Genomic DNA, 20,974 nt, shown 5'->3' with positions numbered 1-20,974 from the left:
TGATATTTTTAAAAGGGAGAAGGTGTTGCTTATCGAGGTCGAGCACTTGTGGAGCTTCAAACTATTCTTGGAGAACTTCCTGAGATAGAAGTGGAAGACATTCCCTCTGATGACAGACTCAGAGTACAGGTACTGGCTCTAGATTATCATGAGTCATGACATTTAAAAACTAGATTAAAACTCTCTTATAGTGCTTTTATAAGTTGTTTCTCTATAAGCTAAATCAAGAAGGTACATTCTTGGAGTATTTGCATCTGTCAGCTGGGAAACAGCTTTTGGGGACAATGTTTAGATTTATATATTTCTCCCTTTGTGGCCTATATATAGATATAGATATGTATATTTATTTATACATATTTATACTTTTATAAATTTATGATGATCATTTATCTCGTTACACTTAATATTTTCCATTTAATTAGAAATTTATGAGAAGACGTAAATACAGAGTTCATGCCGCCTTCATTAATGCCAGTATGATTAGTTCAGCACATGTGGATGCTCCAATAGAGTTTGAGATCAGCATAGGTTAGATTGGTTTCTATTGTTTCTTGCTTAACATCTAGAGATGATTTGGAAACTACATTTTAACTGTTAGTTTTCTTAATTATTGCTTGTCATCATGAAATCCTCTTGAATAGTATGTTATTTCTAATGACAAACTTATCTACATTTCTAGGTAACTATGGTAACAAGCTAGATGAGAATGTGCCACCATGTGCCTCCACCACCCAACCCACCAACCCAGTATTTGATGGTTGCTACTACTACTATCTACCTTGGGCCAACACCAAACCCTGTGCTGTTGTGGATAGCTCTTGGGAAGATATTTCATTTAGGCTCAACTCCCTAAATGTTATTCTGAATATCATAGAGCGGCTGGTAAGTTCTTATCTTATAAATTACAGATTTTACTTCAAAAGAGAAGTTAATTATGTCCTACGCTTATCCCTGTATCAATCTAGTCATGCATGTGTATCAGTGACTTAAATTCTGACCATTGGTTTTCCTGGCTGATTCAAGCAACCCATTCCATGCTCTAATAGCTTTAGGGATGAAGGCTCACAAGTTTGACCTAGTATGTGAAATAAGAAATGTGCAACAAGTAATGGAAGTGCACTCATAACAAACAAGATTGTAGTTTTAAAAAAACACAAAATAAAACTTCAAAACTTTATTAATAACGTCAGCCTAGTTATAAAATAGGTTACAACTATAAGGCTATAGCTCTATGTGAAGGTCTAAAAAGGTAATTTTATTGAAATGAAAATTAGGAAAATATTTCTCAATTTATAATAATCTAGGAAAAAATATAATTTGTAATCAAGTTTTCTAGCAAATCTTTGTTCTGTGTTTCTTTACTAGACAAGCAACTTGGAGAGAGTTCAAGTTGGCATTAAAGCCAAACTACCTATACCTGAACTGGCTCAACTGATGATTTCATTACTTGATCACTTGATATCTGATTGTGGGTAAGTACTCTAGAAAGTTTTTGTTTTATTTACTTTGCATTGACACATCTTGCTAGCAATTTTGCTTTCAAAATTTAGCCATAGGTTTAGTATAGTTTCTGTTTCACTTTGAGAAATGTAGATTTTTCCTAGGGTTTTTAAGTTTCAGATTTGTCTGTACAATGTAATATAAAATATTTGTAACATTATTCTGGTCCTTTTGTTGTCTAGTTTAAAAGGAAACTTAAAATGACAGAAATTGTAACATTTATAAAGGAATGGTTTTCAACAATTTCCAGAATCACCTAATCAAACTTTTAAAATATGGTTCATTTTTATTTTAACAATTACTGCAAACTTGTCTTGATATGATATGATCATCTTTTTTAAATTTTGAGTTTATCATTTTGTTGAGTTGTTTTCGTCACTGTTAAAGTTTGAGTTATGCTTAATCTTCAAACCAAAGACATTGCCTTTGCCATTAAAGTTTGAGTTGCCCAATCACCTTGCTGATGAAAGTTTGAAGTCTTGTATTTGCTTCAGTCACTGAAAATCTTTTGTTTGTTGAAATGGTTTGATAGTAATCTTTGCATTTTGTTCTCTCTCAGAGTTCAATTATCTGCTCCAAAAGAAGGTTACCATGTTAGCAATGAGCTGGATAAACTGACTTTAGCTATGAGAAAGGAGGCATTAGAAAATGTTAAAAATTCTGCTAAAAACTTGCGAGAAAATGCTACAGATGTTGAGGAAGCCATTAGCGAAGTAGAAAACTTACTTCAGATGTTGAAGAACATTGCTATAGAGGTAAATAATAAATGTCTAGCTGCTGTTTTGGGGTCCATTATTAAGTTCTGAGGGGTTTTAATTCCAGGTAATGCTATGGTTTTAAATCTGGGATTGATTAGAAAGTTCCCGAGTTTAACCTGCTGAAAATGGATTCTGCTGTTTTAGGGGGAAAATAAAGGTGGATGATCACTGTGATGGTTACATAACATCAAATGGATCTTCATCTCACCTGCCTATATGGGCTACTTAAAGGGAAATATTTTTTTAGCATCAGTGTCAGTTAATTATTTGATAATAAGGTCATATTTATCCATTTATTTTCATTGTTGAAAGCAATTTATTATAAATTAAAACCTCTTAGGTTCTTATAAAATGTTTGATGTCTTTTTTTTTTAATCATCTAAAAAATTATTTTGAAAAACTTAAAATGAGTTTTCATGTTCTATAAATTGACAAAAATAAAATCTTTACAGCCAGTAGGGTTTAGAAGTTATTTTTGTGTCTGTAATATAAAAATCCAATGAGACAAATTGATAACATTTCTTATGTGACTTTATTACAGAGAATTGTAATACAATTTTAAAAAATCACTAAACAATGTTAATTCACCAAAAAATTTCCAGGAAAATAAGAATTTCAACCATTTTTAGAATTTGTATTGAAAAACATAAATTTGCTCTTATAGTTATTTATATTGTAAGACATTTAGTGGTAGTTTCCTAAGCAACCAATTATTATTTTATCCTTTTTTTTTATGCTTGTAATCTCAGTAACATTGTATAGACAGTAATTATTTACTTTTATTAAAAATGAATAAAAATGAAATATTACTTTTAAATATTGCTTAAAATAGCCACAAAACAGTATGCCAGATGTAGTGATATGGATGTTAAGTGGACAGAAGCGAATAGCTTACTATCGTATTCCTGCTTATGATCTACTGTATAATGAGGATGAAAACTTCAGAGGTCGAAGCTGTGGAAAGCTTGTCACTTTGGCTCTCAAGGTAATCATTCTTTGATGCACATTGCAAAGAATACAAATAATGTCCTTTAGAGCACACATCATGTTACTTAACGTTATCTTTCCAATTGTGTTGGTGTGGTGAAATGCAGATCACCTCAGAGATAAATGAAGTTCGTGGTTAATAATTTAAGCCTATTTTGTTATAGTTAAAATGATAATATTTAGAATACTGTAGTTGCTAAATGTGTTTCAGTATCCACAAGTTAAAGACAAAGATAAAAAACCTGAAATTCCTGCTTTACTCAGAGTGAAGCTTTGGTTGGGACTACAGACTGAAGAAAAAGCATGGCATAAAATGCAGAAAGAAGGGGAGTTGGCAGTTTATGCTGAAACTGTAAGCATTCTTTATTCAGCAATAATAATATTTTCATTTATGTAGCAATATTTTGAAAGTTCAAGTCATTAAGACAATTAAAAGACATAAAAGAACAGGCAAATTCATACATTTCAAGCAGGTAATAATCTTCTTGAATATAGAGAAGACATGTTTTTTCTGAGCTCAATGAGAAGCAAACTCCAATTCTTTGGTCCATGTACTGAAAAAGAGATTGAGTTAGTGGAGCACAGGGCTCTCTAAGGATCATGTTCACTGAGGTCCAAGGGCATTTCATCATTATAGATCCACTCATGACAAAGTGTGGCCATTTTATCATTGTGCTTGACACATACAGAAATATACAATAATATAAAATACAATAATCCTGTTTGTGTATACTTGCAGTATGAAAATCAAGTCAACATTCTGGGCACCTGGACCAATAAAGGACCAACAATGACTAGGCCAAAATGGTCAGATAGTGAAGGAAAGGTTAGGTGGCTTCTTGATATATTAGTTCATGGTATTTAATTTTAAATGTGCTTGTTGTGTATGTATAGGTTCACAATAGACCTATAAGACTTTCGTATTTGTGAAAAAATTAAATCAATGGTTGACACCATGAAATAATGTCTGTTGACAGATTGAACTACTTAAAGATAAATTTGTGCCCCCTCCTGGCTGGAAATGGGATGGAGACTGGTACATTAGTCCTGAGATGAGGTCAGTTTAAAATTGACTAATTAAAGCATTAGTAATATTGATCCAAATTGGAATTCAATGCATATTAGTTGAACTATTTTTGTCATGGCAGTTCATTAATCTATAGCTGCTACGTGTAATTTTGAATAGTATTTTAAGAACTTAAACATTTGTTTCTGAACATTGATTTATGTACATATTTTACATTGAATAACATTTTCAGCATGTTATTTGACAAAGATGCTGGACATCGCACATATCTTGAGGATGTTTATGAAAATCAATCCAGAAATATTCCAGGAAGCACATGGGGACTATCCACAAGACCGTGGACAGATGTTGTATGTTAACTTTTATAAATAGTAATAGATATATAAACTTTTTCAAAATATGTCTAATGCCATTAGCTAATCTAAGTTCATACATTTGCTAAAAAAAAATTTACAACGAAATAAAAAAATATATATCAATACTTAATTAGTGAAATAACCTTTTATACCCTAAGTGTTAGAACATATGAATTTAACTTTGACCATTGTTTTAATTTGTCTTATTATTGTTGTTCCTAGAAAGGGGATCCTACTGAAAGCATTGCCAATATTCCATTACCTAGTGGTTGGCAGTGGGATGAAGACTGGCAGCCTGATGTGAACAGAGCTGTGGATGAAGATGGTTTGTTGTTATTTCTAGCTTTTTTTTTTACATTTCTGGGAGACTTTTTATCCACATTTTCTACTTAAACAAAAAGTTCAGTGTCAGCATAAAATTTGAACAGAATTTTCTAAAATGGAAGAGACCTAGGTTCCTTAGGGTGAAAGTAATTATTGACTTTTATTCTTAAATAGTTCTTCTTTAAAAATGAATAAAAATCAAAATTTTACCCCCAGATATATATTGATGGCCAGATATTTGTAGGGGGTGGGATGAACTCAGGACCATCAAGTTGAAAGTCCAAAGTCAGGCAACCATAAAAAACAACTCAATATTTCTGCTAAAAGTTTCTTATTGATGAAATATTTATAATTTAATACACATTTTAGCCAGCATTCTTATACACTGGTATTTTACTAATTGTTCTCTATAGATCATTTTCATTCGATTTTTTTTTTCAACTTGTTTGTTTTGTTTTCCAGTACCATTGTTTACTTTTCAGGCTGGGAATACTGTGTGGAGTCTACAGTTGGTGGGTTTGGACCTGTTGAGAAGACATACCACCTGTGTCGCAGGAGAAGATGGGTCAGACACAGAACACATAAAGATATGAATAAGGAGACAAGAAAACTTGTAAGTCTCAAAGTAGTTCACATGCATTCACAATCATTTTAGAAGGTTCAAGTTGTGGTATATAGTTGATAAACATTGGTTGTTGTTTTTTTAACAAAGTTAGTAATTTTGTGTGTGTGTTGTTTAAGTAATGTTTGAGTGAAACGTGTAGGAATGTATGTGTAATGCACAAATTGTATGACAAAGCTCCGCAAGGATAATAAAAGTTTCTATCATTAAAGGATGCATATATATATATATATATATATATATATATATATATATAAAAGGATTAAAACATGTTATAATATAAATACTTGCTCTTGTAGTAGAGTGTTGTAAACAATAAATCTGTAATACTGCATTTGTCTTTGAATTTAGGACACTGAGAAAACTCTGAAACTTGAAGGCTGGGAGTATGCCCCTTTGTTTAACATGAAGTTTCATGCACAGGAAAGAACCATGGACCTTGTCAGACGGAGACGGTGGCATCGTAAGATGATATCTGTTAGTGCTGAGGCCTCTTGTTTTTTCAATGTATCGCATGAGGTTTGTTGGCCATACATTAATGGATTTTTATATAGACATATTAGTATATATGTTAGTTCTACTTTGTAGTATTTATGTTATTAAGATAATGACCAACATTTATCTTACTTTAGCTGGTGTTAAGATTGTGATTTGTGTTTTTTGGGCAACTTTTAAAGTATTCAGTGTCATTATAAGTCAAGCATGTACGGGCTATGGTTTATAGTCCTTTTGTTGTAAACATTATTCTATACTAAATAATCTATCCCCCCAGGTTTCAAAACTTCAAAAGAGGGTAAAGTTTTAGTATCAGCAGTTTTTGAGTTTGAATCTATTTTATTGGACACTTTGATCTGAATGTTGTTCACTTTTTTTTTTTTTGAAGTCACTAAATATGTTGCTACTGTTAATAAGGTGTACAAATAAAATGTTTCTACATCTAAACAAATTACAAATTTAATTTTAAATATGCCAGCTTACTTTCAGTATAACATTAAAATATCATCTACTGACTTTCTTAATATCATAAAATAATTTATGTTAACTCCTGTAGACTAGGATTTCAATTCAATTCCTGACTAGTTAAGATGCCAAATATTTTTTTTTATTATTAATGTATCAATGTTGAGAAATATGTTTTGATGACATGTCAATTTTTTTTACTGTTGTAAATTCCAATTTTAAAAACAAGAATTTCTCAACTCTTTATCAATATGTCTCTTCTCCTTGTCAATAAGTCTCTTCTCCATGTCAATAAGTCTCTTCTCCATGTCAATAAGTCTCTTCTCCATGTCAATAAGTCTCTTCTCCATGTCAATAAGTCTCTTCTCCTTGTCAATAAGTCTCTTCTCCATGTCAATAAGTCTCTTCTCCATGTCAATAAGTCTCTTCTCCATGTCAATAAGTCTCTTCTCCATGTCAATATTATGTCTCAACTCTCTGTGGGCTTGTACTACTTTCTACCAAACACATCAAACTAAGACATTTTAAAGATTCAAAATGTGGTTTAACCATTTGCTCTTTAGGCAGGGGAAGGAAAGGAATTGACTACTTTGGCATCATTGGCGGCACCAAGAATGTTTCTGACTTTTAAGAGTGAGTACTATAATTCATACTTAATCATTAGCCTTGCATTTTAACATTCCTTTTTCAAAAAAAAAATAAATAAATAAATGTCTTTTCAAGTTCCTTTATCATCACTTGGCATATTGAAGTTTTAGTCTTCTTTTGCATTACTTTATCATCACTTGGCATATTGAAGTTTTAGTCTTCTTTTGCATTACTTTATCATCACTTGGCATATTGAAGTTTTAGTCTTCTTTTGCATTACTTTATCATCACTTGGCATATTGAAGTTTTAGTCTTCTTTTGCATTACTTTATCATCACTTGGCATATTGAAGTTTTAGTCTTCTTTTGCATTACTTTATCATCACTTGGCATATTGAAGTTTTAGTCTTCTTTTGCATTACTTTATCATCACTTGGCATATTGAAGTTTTAGTCTTCTTTTGCATTACTTTATCATCACTTGGCATATTGAAGTTTTAGTCTTCTTTTGCATTACTTTATCATCACTTGGCATATTGAAGTTTTAGTCTTCTTTTGCATTACTTTATCATCACTTGGCATATTGAAGTTTTAGTCTTCTTTTGCATTACTTTATCATCACTTGGCATATTGAAGTTTTAGTCTTCTTTTGCATTACTTTATCATCACTTGGCATATTGAAGTTTTAGTCTTCTTTTGCATTACTTTATCATCACTTGGCATATTGAAGTTTTAGTCTTCTTTTGCATTACTTTATCATCACTTGGCATATTGAAGTTTTAGTCTTCTTTTGCATTACTTTAACTTAACATCATATTTGTAGACCACCATGAGAGATGTCATACCTAAATGTTGCAATCTCTATCCATTAGAAACTTAGAAACTTATTTAGAAACTTATAAAACCCTCAGCCAAGACATAAAACAATAACTCTGAAATCTCCATTTGACTGTATTTGATTAACGTTTGATTATATTTGTTAAGGAGACATTTTAAAATGGATTTGTTGAGTAGGAGTTTACTTAATGTGAGCTTTTATACACATGCTATCTTGATACACAGATGCACATAAATATCAGTTGAGAGCCTACATCTACCAAGCTAGAGATCTGCTGGCAGCTGATGATACTGGCCTATCTGGTGAGTAAATATACATTCAACAAAGGCAATAAGAAAACTCGTTTATAGATTTCTTACATTCTTGTTTGTTTGTCTTTCAGATCCTTTTGCAAGAGTGAGTTTTATCACCAACAGTATGGTGACAGAGACTCAGCCCAAGACATTGAGTCCCACCTGGGATCAGACTCTGATCTTTGACGAGCTTGTAATGTATGGCTCTCCTGAAACAATGGAAGCTTCCCCACCAACCATTTACATTGAACTCTTTGATTATGACACCTTTGTAAGTGTCAATAGAAACTTGTATGCTTTTGTTGATTTTAATCACAAGGATGATCTTGTAAATTTGCCTTAAGTCATTAAAACAATAAAATTTAAATTATCACAATGAATGTGTATTTATACTGAATACCAGGGAAAGCCAGAGTTTCTAGGCCGAGCTAAAGCACATCCAATGGTGAAACTGGACCCATCAGATGCTCGTACTCCTGTTTTACAGTGGTATGAAATAATGCGCTTGGGGCAGAATGGTGGAGAACTCCTTGCAGCATTTGAACTTATTAAAGTAAGTCATTCAACTTTTGGATTTACTAAACTTGTTGAAGTTTTTCTTTTATTGCAGATACTTTTAAAATATTTATTTCATTAAATATTATTTAAATTTAAAGATTAACTAGCAAGCTATTAAACCAAAGATTGTTTATTTTTTTATTTTTTTTATTAAAAGTAAAATAAATAAAAAGTTATAACTTATGAAAACTATTTGAATAGTTTTTCCACCTTGTTTACTATCAATACCTTAAGTCTGACTGTGTATGAAGTGTAAATCTGTTTGTCTTTTAGATTGAAGAAGATTTCCCTGAAATAGAAAAGGTAGTTGAAGATTGGGAATCTAGATGCAACACTGTTTTCTACTTTCATAGAGAACACAATAGCATGACTGAACTAAGACTTACTAATATCTAGATCTGAACTTTTCTATGCTTCATAACTTTTACCATTTCTATCACTAGTGCATAAAATAAAAACAAACATCATGAATTAGAAACATCTCTATCTTTTGTAACTCACATTTTATTTTGTTCATCTTTCTCTCTCTTTGTGATGAATCTGAAATGTATAAAAATATTTTTTTTATTTACAAAGTTTCATCTGAATTATGATGAAGTCATTTTGTAAACATGACACTCAAATGTCTAGATTTGTCTCTGACTAAAACAGAAAAGTAAAAAAAAAAAGTAAGGGATCAGATAGTGACTTCAAATCAAATTACATTTTGGCAAAAAGAAAGAAATATTCTTCCAAGGTACTTTCCTTGTTAGAATAGTCTTCAAATGCTTGGGTATTTCATATTTAATGGTTGCATGGTTGCTTGCATTGACAGAATGCTCACAGACTACCTTATTTCTCTGCACAGCTCTCTCTCTCTCTCTCTCTCATTTTTTTTATTGACAACATGCATGACAAAATTGACCTAAGGAACTCATAGGATGTTATCTTCTTTTTTTTATTATTAAGGAAAAAGGAGAAAAAATATGAAGAGAATTTGAATTAAGTGAAACTTGACTCATGCAAGTTGAAATAATCTGGGTTCCACTGTATTTAACAAAGCTTATATCAACTCACTCTGTCTGTCTGTCTGGTCATAAATTTGTACAAATTATTTCTCCCACACCCAATCTCAGATCATGCTGAAATTTTGCACAATTATTTCTTTTACCTGAAAATACAAGAATCAATTTTAAAACATGAGTTAATTAACTATTGGTAAATAATTATTTTGTTTGATATCTCAAACAAAGGAAAAAACTTATACTTGACTGATTTGAACCTAACAATAGATAACTATAAATAACTATAAAACCTATTTTCGTAAGTACTTCCATCGCACAGTGGTTAGTGCATTGGCTTGAGTTAGCCCTTGATTTGGAATTCAGGTTGTTCCAACTTTTTTTTATATAAATGCATTTAAAAAGCAATTATGGTAACATTCACCCAGATACACCCTTCTTTCTCAACACCATCCCTTTCCTATATGGTCCAGAAATTTGATAGTTTTATAGCATATTGAGAAAGCTAAAACCATGAAATTATGCTAACACAAAAACAATTAATAAATATATTTGTAATCAACAGATTTATCATTATTAGTCTAGATCTATTAAAAATTTAATTACATGACATGACTGATCCAAACTGATAGATACAACTACACTTAATATAAGCTTTGTTTATATTTTTCTTATTTATTATATAATTTCAGGCAAAAAAGAGCTTAAAATATTTAAAATATTTCCATCTGCACAAAGTGCTGTCAAAGTATTGTTCAATGTAGAATTACAATTAAAAATGTAATATATGTCTTTAACAACTTTACATTTACTCCCCTCATCTATACTTTGACATGACAGTTGTGTAGAACTCTGCTAAGATTACCTGCACTAATAAAGCTAACAAGTTTGTTTTTTTGTTTACTAACACCAACTAGTTTAAAGAAGCAGTTTCTGGTGGACAGGTAAACAGTTTCAGCGGAGTTCATACTTTGACTATTTGCTTTGAAAAAACTGCTGTAACACTTTGAGATTTTTTAACTTACAATATATCACTTTCTTATTGTTTTTTCATTAAAACAATTTTTTTTTTCAAATATCTTTTTTTTAATCACAATTTTGTTTTGTCATCGACTTTAAGATTTAAGAATATTTCCTTTTTAAAAAATCACCATTATCTAAAAGAGATACAATTACTTGTAGCTTTCAAACATCATCAGTACAAGTGGTAAATTGCTTGGTTTCTGAACTGAGGAGACCCAGGTTCAAATCTCAGTGAAAACTGAGATTTCAAATTTTAGAATTTTTAGAGCACACCAGAGACAACCCAAAAAAAAGTGGCTGGTCATTGTGCTGAACACATGACACCCTCATTAACCATCGGCCATAGAAACAGATTATCTTAACATCATCTGTCCATAGATTGCAAGGTCAGAAAGGGTTAATTTTTTACACAATTACAGTACGGAATATATAGCTCCTCCTTCGTGGTCGATGATGAGCACATTTCTCATTTCCTATGGACTCAAAGATGGCTGTACAATCCAATCCTTGCTTTAAAAAGCCAGCTGCATATGTGGCATGGGTGGGTTAGGTCAGTTGCAGATAGGCCTGATTCTTCTCTCGGCTTTTTGTTGGTTCGGCACTCTTTGCCCTGGCTACTCTTCTTGCTTCCAATCTTGAGACTCCGAGACTCAGCTTCATGCAATGAAGAGCAATCGAGAGCTAGTGCTTCCCAGCCGTGAATATCGATATCGCATTCCTTGAAGGAGCATTTGAGAGTGTCTTTGTATTGCTTGTATTGGCCTCCCTGGGAGTGCTTTCCTGCACACAACTCCCCGTACAGTAGTCGCTTGAGAAGGCGATTATCTGGCATGTGGATTACATGTCCCTCCCATCAAAGTTGGGACCTTTTTATTGTCACATTGATACTGTGCATGTTGGACAGCTTTAAGATTTCTTTGTCTGGTATGTGGTTGGACCAATGCACCTTATGGATACTTCTTAGACAGCGTAGATGGAAGGAGGTTAGCTTTTTGGTGTGGCGGAAATAGAGCTAAATACAGCATGGAATATACCAACAAGGATACTTGGAACTATTCATTGAATATAAATTGACCAGAGAATTCTTCAAAATGTTAAAAAAAGAAAGTACCACCAAATTCCAATCATTAATTAAAGATCTTTCTGACATGGTGCATTCTTTTGATGCACTTGAACAAAATAGCCACTTACACTTATCAAAGCATTGGTCTAAGTTTTAATAGATTTCCTGGCCTCTACATTATATCACTGGCACCAAGCACCACAATTCTGTTTCATTTACCCAGCCAATTTGTTATTAGAACTAAAGTCAATAGAGATCAGGAGGATATGTGACTCCTTTTACATATTTCTGTCGCATTCATTTTCTGATTCAACAAAAATTTGCTTAGAATAAACAAATAATATTATGCTTATATAATAAGAATTGTTTTGTTTCCATGCAATTGAATTTTAAAAATAGTGTTTCAATGAAGAGGAGGCAACTGTAATATTTTAAAACATATTCAACTCATTTTTTTTTTAAAGGAAATTTTTATTTGAAATTTTGATTTCAGTTAATTTTATTCAGAACATTTATTTTCCTAATTTGCATTCTTTGCACCCCAATAGCATTATGAAATTGCAAAATGTTTTGAGCATATTTCATTTGTTGCAACTAACATTCTTAAACTAATTCCTTATTTTTAATATATTTTTTTATTTTAGTAAAATACATATATCTGAACTAAATGAAAAATAATGTAACAAAAAGTAATTACATTTCATCCTTTACTTTTAATGTTAATAGATGCAATTTTTTTGTTTGTCTAAATGTTTTGTTTTCATAGTACAGTAAAACTGTTGCTTTTTTTTCAAATAATAAATAAATTGTTTTTTTTTTAGGCTTCCAGTAAGGATTTACCATTTCTGCCACCTAAGAAAGGCAACATATACATTGTACCGAATGGTATTCGTCCAGTTATGCAACGAACAGGAATAGAGGTTAATAAGATTTCTAGCCATAAGTTTGTCTTTATTTATTTCTGTGTTCTCTGGTCTCTGCCTTAGACAATGGTTAAAGTATGACAAATTTATTCTTACTTTAGGAACTTTATTTAATTTTATTGAAAAAGTCAACTAATGTTTTTTTTTCAGGTTTTGTGTTGGGGTGTTAGAAATATGAAAAAGTTTCAATTATCTGCAGTGAACTCTCCCAGCATTAAGTTTGAATGTGGTGGTCATGCCAGAGATTCTGTTGTCATTAAAGACACTCGGAGAAATCCCAATTTCTCTGAAAATTTTCTTTTTTTTGATGTGGTAAGTTGCAGAACAAAAAAGTTTTAGCATGAGAGATTGTATTAAATATTACCTCAAAGTATTGAAATAGACCTTTTTTCACATAGTAGTTAAAGTTGAGAGAAGAAATTGTTACCTACATAAAAATTATATCTATGCTTTGAGTCTTTTTGGCTCATATACCATGTTTTTACATAATAACAAAATAAAAATTTAAATCTAGTACAAATAATTTCTTTTATAAAGTAAGAGTGTAAGTTGTGTAAAGAAAAAATGTAAATGATTAAGTATAAAATCTTCACAATTTCTCTTCTTGGAAGATGTTGCCCAGAGAAGAACTGTATATGCCACCAATGAACATTAAAGTTAAAGATCACAGACAGTTTGGTCGTAAGCCAACTGTTGGTGTGCATGTGCTCAAGTCTTTAGAAGATTTCCGTTGTGATCCACTATCTGGTGTTACAGCCATCATGCCAGTTATGCCTGGTAGGTCTTTCTATTGTTATTAGACATTTTGTCATCTACATTAAGTTCATTTGAAATGTATTTGATTTCATAGAGACAGATTTTAATATTCTTGAAGCAAAAATTTTTTTTTTTCTATCTCTCTGAAGCACCTTCTGATGGTTCCCCACTTATTGAGAAAGCAGCAACAATTGATGTCACACCAAGTAGTCCAACAGGGGCTGACACTGTCATTGAGATTTCAGAAGGGGAAGGAGCAGAAAAAGTAAGTCCTAATATAGAAGATTATTTTGTATTTAATCAGCATAAGTTATCTTAGCTCAGATAGTCCTTCAGGTTTGATTGAAGTCAGATCTATGTTTCAGTTGAATAGTGTGTTTTTTGTATAAATATTTTTTGTCTACTATCTGGGGTTGTGTTGTTTTTTTTCTTGTTATAGTTTTATGTCATTATCAATTATTTTCTTGCACAATTATTATCCTAGTCACAGACAGCTTTGAACAACACTAACCAAGTGTTGCATGCTTTTTTTTTTGTAAACCTTGAATCTTTCTTTAATGTGTGCACTAACTGGAGATTACATTCTTAGATGTTAACTGTTGAGTGTCACTTTTGTAGTTGTGTTCACTTGTTAAACTTCCTCATTTTTTGTTGCTGCTGTGTTCAGAACTAGAATGAAAAGATGGAGTGTTACTTTAAGAATCTATTGACTTAAATATAATTAGTTGTTTTTTTTTAAATATGAAATAAAGGATTTGATATTTCACTTTTTTAAAATTACTTTTGTATAGCCAATCTGTCATGCTTATAGCACGCTCAGTGTGTTATGGTCCACTTTCTTTTGTGGGGGTAGGGGGCATCTGGGAGAAAGTTCCCTTGCTGCCTCTAGGCGTACAGTAAACACTACTCAGCTCAAGTCAGGTTTATGACTTAAACACCCCTTGATATGTTGTCAAGCGAGCAATGCAATACATCCCACTTTCAAATTACTGAATCAAATGCAAATATTAACGGCATCCTGATACTTACAATTCTACTTAATCATTTTCCTACTGTCTTATCTTCTTATCTTATAAATAATATTCCTTGAAAAGATGGATTAATTTTTTTCATTTTTTAAATGTTTGTTTTGATGAAATACTCCATAGTTAGATAATAAATGTAATCTAGTGAGAAATAGCTGAAGGGAAAGCACTTTTTTGTGAAAAGAAAAGTTTTTAATGTGTGTATAATTTTTTTTTCTTTGCTGCTTTAACTCAATCCAAAAGAAAGGATTTTTTGATAAATTGACTTCTAGCATCTCGGAGCTATTGAGGGTAACTGCAGAATAAACTGCTTGCATGTGCTTAATGAAAAGAAATTGGGAGCAGATGGTTCTGTAGCGCTACTGCTTGTTTATGTACTGACATTTACTTGGGAAAATTATTAATTATATTATTTCAGGTCACATAATAAAAGTTGAATCTTGCAAATCATCTCAAAAGTTATAATACATTAGCTCTGCCAAATTTTTTTTAGGATTCATTCCAATAATGAAACAAATAATTATTTATTTTCAGATGAAATATACCATATTTTATTGAATCATCATTTATCAGTAGTGCTAACCACAGGGTTATCTTGAGGCTTAGGGTTAGGTAGGGAAGGGTGAATGACTAAATATAATATGGAATTGATGAGGCTTGAACTCGTATCTTAATTTTGTTTGGATCTTCAACCCCCAAAAAAAGGAAGCAGTTTAGATACAATTCAATATGGTATATTAAAGCTGCATTTTGTTTAAATTACAATTAATTTTACCCTTTTTTTGTGCCTTTGAAATAAATACATTCTTGTATGGTTTTGGTAGATGTTTTTAAATTCCATTCTATTTTTTTATTATATTTTTTTTTACATTATATTTTACTTATTTTATATCTGACTGAGAAAATCTGAGAGAACAAGAAATATTTATAAACACTTAAGAATTCAGTTTGCAAACAATCTCTTCTCCATTAGCCGATTAGATACAATTGTAAATAAAACTCTGCACTGCTTGTTTCATCATAAGTAATAATTTGTTAACATTATGACAACATTCTCAGAAGGGGCAGTCAGAGTGATCTGGTAGGCTGTATAAGGAGTTAAATGTAAACTCTCATGTTGAATCATTTTGCATTCTAAACATTCAACCATTTCTCTAAGGAATAATAAATAAAGACACCAACTCCAATACAGGCTCCTACAGATTCGACTGTAAACAATTCAGCACTTGTATTTTCAAAAGGCTCAAACTCATTGCTAAATCAAAATAATTCAGCTATGGTTAAAAAAGCTGGAAAAGGGCTGAAGAAGATCTCTAAGTCTGTAGCACACCTTGCTTATGTCATGTTTGTGCCAAAAAGTTACAGACTAAAAAAGAAAAAAGCTGAAGATTTGAAACAAATTAATTTGTATAGATCTATGGAGGTTTGTATTGTAAACAGAGACACATTTTTTGTTTTTACATATTTTTTTGTTTTGATTTGGTACCACATCATTTCATTTTTGTTTGGTTTCTTTTTGTTGATTTATTTATCTATCCTCACATTTTTGTTTCAGATGTTATGTTTATTTTCATAATTAATAGCCATTTCAATTGAATGTTGTTTAAAATTTTTAAAATATAATAATTATCACTTTGCTATATAATAAAAGACCAGGTAAGTTCTTGCTTTTCTTAATTACTTGTTGCTGTTATTTTGTTTAATGTAACATACACAATCCAGTTGCTACTATAAGTTGTTTCTGATTTAATGTGATCCCTTTAGAGCATTGATTTCATTTCATCTAATTGACTTGTGGGCAACTTGAACATTGCATTCATTTGTTGGATAATAAAATGTGACACTCATTATAACTATTCTGTTATGACTCGTTCAGATTAAAAGAATGTTAATAAAATGTTTATAAAAAAAAACAACATAAAAGTAACTTTAGAAACTATATTTATAAGGCATTCTCTTTAGTAGCCTGTGTTGTGTATAGGTATGGTTTATGCTTTTTACTTAGTCTAGTCTATTGATTGTTAAACACAATTTTTATGCAGCATTTTTTTTTTATTTTAAAATCTTTTTTTTTTAATAACATTTTTTAAATGTATTTAGAAAAATGTATTATATATTCAAACAATATGTTACAAACAAGTTTTCTACTACAGCATTTATCAGCCATATTTGTTTTGTTTTAAACTTTTACATGATCTGCTATAATTATTTCAAATGAGTTTTTAAGCTTCATGGTGATTTAACAAAAAAAAAAGACTTTTTTTTTCAATGTGGAGTATTCCTTTTTAAAGGCTTTTTTTTCCCCCTTCTAATAGGAATCAGAATTGACCCAGTTGGAAGTAGATTGGTGGTCCAAATATTATGCCTCAACCAATGATCTTGAAAAGTGCAAGAAATACAAACTTCTAAATTACGACACTCTAGAGGTTAGAGCTTGACTGTTACTTACATCTAGAGAGATCTGTTCATACAGGGCTCATCAAAATAATAATAGATTTGACTTTATTGACCTCATTAGGTTCTGTCTTCTGAGTTGGAGAAATATGAAGGTTATAAAGGCTTTACAGACTTCTGCCACACGCTTTACTTATCAAGAGGGAAAAATGAAGATGATGAAGACTCCAATGTTGTTGGAGAATTTAAGGTTGTATTATTTTATTCAAAAATTCCAAACTTTTTTTCTAATAAAAAAATTTGTTTTATCTAAGTTATTACAATTTTTTCTGTTTTACCTTACACATGTACAAAATTTAATTACTGAAATAAATTTTTACAAAATCAATTCCTAACAATCACAATAAAGAATTGTAAAAATTATCATGGTAAACTAAAGAATGACTTTTCATTTTGGATGACATTATCCAAATAATGAGAGCTCTTATGCTAATTTATTTTTGCTTATTTGTCTTCATGCACTGCTTGTTTAGGGATCTTTCCGAGTGTACCCTCTACCTCAGGACCCTAATGAACCACTACCACCCAGGATCTTTCAGTCTATGCCGTCCAGTGATCCTGAAGAGTGTATCATCAGAGTTTATGTAGTCAATGCTGTAGACCTTCAACCTAATGATCCCAATGGTTTGGTAAGAAACAATAAGTAGCAGTATTTAGACTAGACACAAAAATCATTCTTCCACTGGAAGTGCAGAAGAAATTCATCTGGTAGTAAAAGTGTGGCTTTAATGTTTTACATTTTAATCTGTAGGCCATTGAATTATTTTTGATTAGATAAACCAATGCTTATAATGTGTATGTATGTAGGCTGATCCTTATATTGAAGTGGAGCTAGGCAAGAAAAAGATGAACACAAGAGACAATTATATACCAAATTCAATCAATCCAAATTTTGGAAGGTAAGTTCTTTTTTTTTTTTTTTCATCTTTGCGTTTATATTCTACTCATTGTGGTTCGATGATTGATGACCACTTTTGTCATCGGGTGGGCTGAGCACTTTGCACTGGGGTTTTGTACCTCCTCATGTGGCTGGTGAGACCTATGTGAGCCCGGAATGTTGGGCTGCACACCTGGCAGGTTATTCCAGCTGGTGCTAGTATTATTGGCTTTGTTTGTTATTTTCTCTGACCCTTTTCTTCTGTCAGCACTGCTGTTCTCTACTCATACAATGCATCACAGAAATATATCTGTTATGAGACACTTCAATCTGGATCTTGAAAATCAGTTAAAAATTGCTGAGATTTTTTGGTACAATGTCTGGATTTACTTTTGAGTTTACTATTTCATTAGAGAAAAGTTACCTGGGTGCATCCATCATCTTCCGAGACATAAGAAGCCATATATATATGTATTTTAATCAATGTTGACCAGAGAAGGTTTTTATTAGCTAGTTATAAAAGAAAGCTATTTTAGTCAATGTTTAGAGGAGAAGAATATTTTAGTCAGTGTTTATCAGTTAGGTATCATAAATAAATGTAAAGCCATCTTTAAATCATGGGGCAGATTTACATTTCAAAAGTATTTTTTAAGTGAAAATCTAAATTATCATAGTTTAAATATAATTTGTAAAAAAAAAATTTCAGCTAATATTTTAACTAAAAATGTTTACATGTCAGCTCTTAATGTTTACAGGTTGTTTGAAATGAAGACGATCATTCCACTGCACAAAGATTTAATTGTTCGAGTAAAAGACTATGATTTACTAAGTACAGATGACACAATTGGTGAGACCACTATTGACTTGGAGAACAGATATCTAACTAAATTCAGAGCCATCTGTGGTCTACCTAAGTCTTATTGGATGTAAGTGTCTTGCATAAACATTGACATTGTTTTTTTATTTCTAAATACTTTATTTGCACTTCATCTTTTTTTAGGGAAATTCTTTTAATTATAAGATATGACATGATCTATTTAAAATATATATTGATTGCAGTTTGAATTATTCTTAGCAGTTATTTTAGTAGATTCCACAATAGATTCTCTTATTTCAATGTCTAAAATGTTCTAAAATAAAACTTGTTCACTATCTGGTATGTAGCTCTGGAGTAAATCTGTGGCGAGACAGTCAAAAGCCCATTGAAATATTACAAGAATTTTGTAAAAGGAACAGAATGGATGCACCAAAATTTCAAGACACAAAAACTGTTACTGTTGGAGGTCGTACATACAAACTAACTGATTTTGGTATGTCTTTAACAATTTCTTATATATTCTTTCTACAAATTGTAAAATAATTACCAAAATTCTAATTTAATTTTCTTTCTCAGTTACTTCATTTAATACAGCATTTTATATTGCATTGCATAACTAGTTAATTTAAATATTTTGTATTTCTATAATTATTTCATTGTGTTTTTTTTTAACTCAGAGAAAACTCCTCCATTTAACAAGCACATTGGACCAGAGGACCAACGTTTGGCTTTACATGTCTTGAACCTGTTCCCCTTGGTCAAAGAGCATGTTGAATCAAGACCCATCTTTAACCCATTACAGCCTAATATTGAACAGGTGCTTCTTTTTTTTTTTTTTTTTTTTTTTTAATAGTACATTTACTAATCACATTGTCATATGACACTTTCTGTATTTGTGTTTATATAGATTTTATTTTACCATAAATTTTTTGTTATACATTTATTTTTAAGTAAACAATGTGATTTTCAGAACAGATGTATTATAATGATGTATTTCATTATTATTTATTATAATGATGTATATGATTATTATTATTATTATTATATACTTAAAAATGACAAATGTTTGGATAAAGACAATCACTCATCATGGTTAATTTGAACCTATATAGATTCGGAAAGTATCCCATGTTAGCCCCTTTGTGACAAATCATTGCCCTTTTTTTCTGTTTTTCCTTTATAACTTATAAGTTACCTCGTTGTATATGCTCCAGTTTATTATTAGAATTTACAGATTGGACATGAGCCTTGGATCATTTTTTTTTTTTTTTGGAAATGGGAGACACAAAATAGAATGAAGCAGAAAGATATTTTTGTTAAACATAAAAAAAAAGTAAAGTTCCCCTTTCAGACCTTGTGGTCTATACGGCAGATGATGAAAAGGTTATCTGTTTCTGTGGCCCACGGTTAACAAGGGTGTCATGTGACCTGCACTACGACCAACCGCCTTTACTTTTCCCAACTGCTTTTTAAGCACTAATGTCAGGTACCCATTAAAGCTGGGTGGACTCAGAGGTGCCCAAAGATCCTGAATTTAAAAATCCCAGTGTTATGACATGATTAGGAATTAGTTATTTGTTTCGAGAATAAGGGGAAAGTTTTAATTAGCAACAAGTGACGTGACAGATCTTTAAAAAATAAGAACACTCTAAGCGACGCTAAAAGGAAGACGCTTCTTGTAGAGTAGTAGACTTGAGTACGACATAATTGACATCGGACGATTCCCTTCTTGAGTATTAAACATATTTGTAGAACAATATATCAGCGTCGACTACATATTTGATTGTTTCGGCCTTTCGCCGGTGTTACTGATGTAGTTGAGTTCAGCGTTACTTCCAGTCAGATCTACACTAGACAGATTGCCAAGAATCAACACCGCGCGGAGGCCTTAACACCCAGTCTTCACCAGGATTCAAACCTGGGACCCCTGGTTTGGAAGCGAAGCGCTTTACCACTCAGCCACCGTGCCTCCAATTGATAAACATAGTTACTGACAGGAAAAATAGTTTTTGTTCTGTACATTTCTTTTGTATTTTAGCTACAGATCACTCTGCATAAATGAAATCCCAAAGAGAAAGAGTACCAATCTGTTTGAACTTAATTCTTAGTTTGACAGCTCTGTATTTTACAATTTGACTTTACTTCATAAATTATAAGCAAATATTAAGAATTTAATATTGTGTGCATTGCACTTGCCAAGAACACTATCAACAGGTTCTGACAAAG

At 31.4% G+C, this 20,974-nt stretch overlaps 1 protein-coding gene across 11 annotated transcripts in view; it reads left to right on the top strand.

Moving 5' to 3' along the window:
* Positions 1 to 20,974, top strand: part of LOC106072251 (myoferlin-like) — a 76,744-nt gene that overhangs the window by 47,343 nt on the left and 8,427 nt on the right. For 4 of the 11 annotated variants that reach the window (XM_056007128.1, XM_056007090.1, XM_056007093.1 and 1 more), the window contains 31 exons: positions 16 to 129; positions 423 to 528; positions 680 to 882; positions 1,366 to 1,472; positions 2,060 to 2,255; positions 3,091 to 3,243; positions 3,457 to 3,597; positions 3,985 to 4,071; positions 4,223 to 4,302; positions 4,505 to 4,622; positions 4,851 to 4,953; positions 5,435 to 5,565; positions 5,926 to 6,093; positions 6,347 to 6,367; positions 7,098 to 7,167; positions 8,183 to 8,260; positions 8,341 to 8,522; positions 8,655 to 8,804; positions 9,083 to 9,112; positions 12,718 to 12,816; positions 12,970 to 13,131; positions 13,431 to 13,596; positions 13,725 to 13,840; positions 15,793 to 16,023; positions 16,916 to 17,026; positions 17,119 to 17,244; positions 17,528 to 17,683; positions 17,862 to 17,953; positions 18,687 to 18,857; positions 19,096 to 19,241; positions 19,426 to 19,565. In XM_056007128.1, the coding sequence (XP_055863103.1) occupies positions 16 to 129; positions 423 to 528; positions 680 to 882; positions 1,366 to 1,472; positions 2,060 to 2,255; positions 3,091 to 3,243; positions 3,457 to 3,597; positions 3,985 to 4,071; positions 4,223 to 4,302; positions 4,505 to 4,622; positions 4,851 to 4,953; positions 5,435 to 5,565; positions 5,926 to 6,093; positions 6,347 to 6,367; positions 7,098 to 7,167; positions 8,183 to 8,260; positions 8,341 to 8,522; positions 8,655 to 8,804; positions 9,083 to 9,112; positions 12,718 to 12,816; positions 12,970 to 13,131; positions 13,431 to 13,596; positions 13,725 to 13,840; positions 15,793 to 16,023; positions 16,916 to 17,026; positions 17,119 to 17,244; positions 17,528 to 17,683; positions 17,862 to 17,953; positions 18,687 to 18,857; positions 19,096 to 19,241; positions 19,426 to 19,565 (3,954 nt within the window). Of the gene's footprint in view, positions 1 to 15; positions 130 to 422; positions 529 to 679; positions 883 to 1,365; positions 1,473 to 2,059; positions 2,256 to 3,090; positions 3,244 to 3,456; positions 3,598 to 3,984; positions 4,072 to 4,222; positions 4,303 to 4,504; positions 4,623 to 4,850; positions 4,954 to 5,434; positions 5,566 to 5,925; positions 6,094 to 6,346; positions 6,368 to 7,097; positions 7,168 to 8,182; positions 8,261 to 8,340; positions 8,523 to 8,654; positions 8,805 to 9,082; positions 9,113 to 10,727; positions 10,755 to 12,717; positions 12,817 to 12,969; positions 13,132 to 13,430; positions 13,597 to 13,724; positions 13,841 to 14,843; positions 14,892 to 15,792; positions 16,024 to 16,915; positions 17,027 to 17,118; positions 17,245 to 17,527; positions 17,684 to 17,861; positions 17,954 to 18,686; positions 18,858 to 19,095; positions 19,242 to 19,425; positions 19,566 to 20,974 lie in introns of all 11 variants that reach the window. The other 7 variants (XM_056007168.1, XM_056007135.1, XM_056007102.1 and 4 more) reach the window with 6 other exon arrangements.

The sequence above is a fragment of the Biomphalaria glabrata genome, chromosome 1 (assembly GCF_947242115.1).
Source record: "Biomphalaria glabrata chromosome 1, xgBioGlab47.1, whole genome shotgun sequence".
NCBI classification, from domain to species: domain Eukaryota; kingdom Metazoa; phylum Mollusca; class Gastropoda; family Planorbidae; genus Biomphalaria; species Biomphalaria glabrata.
The sequence above is the reverse complement of the archived record's forward strand: the minus strand, read 5'-3'. Positions and strand labels throughout refer to the sequence as shown.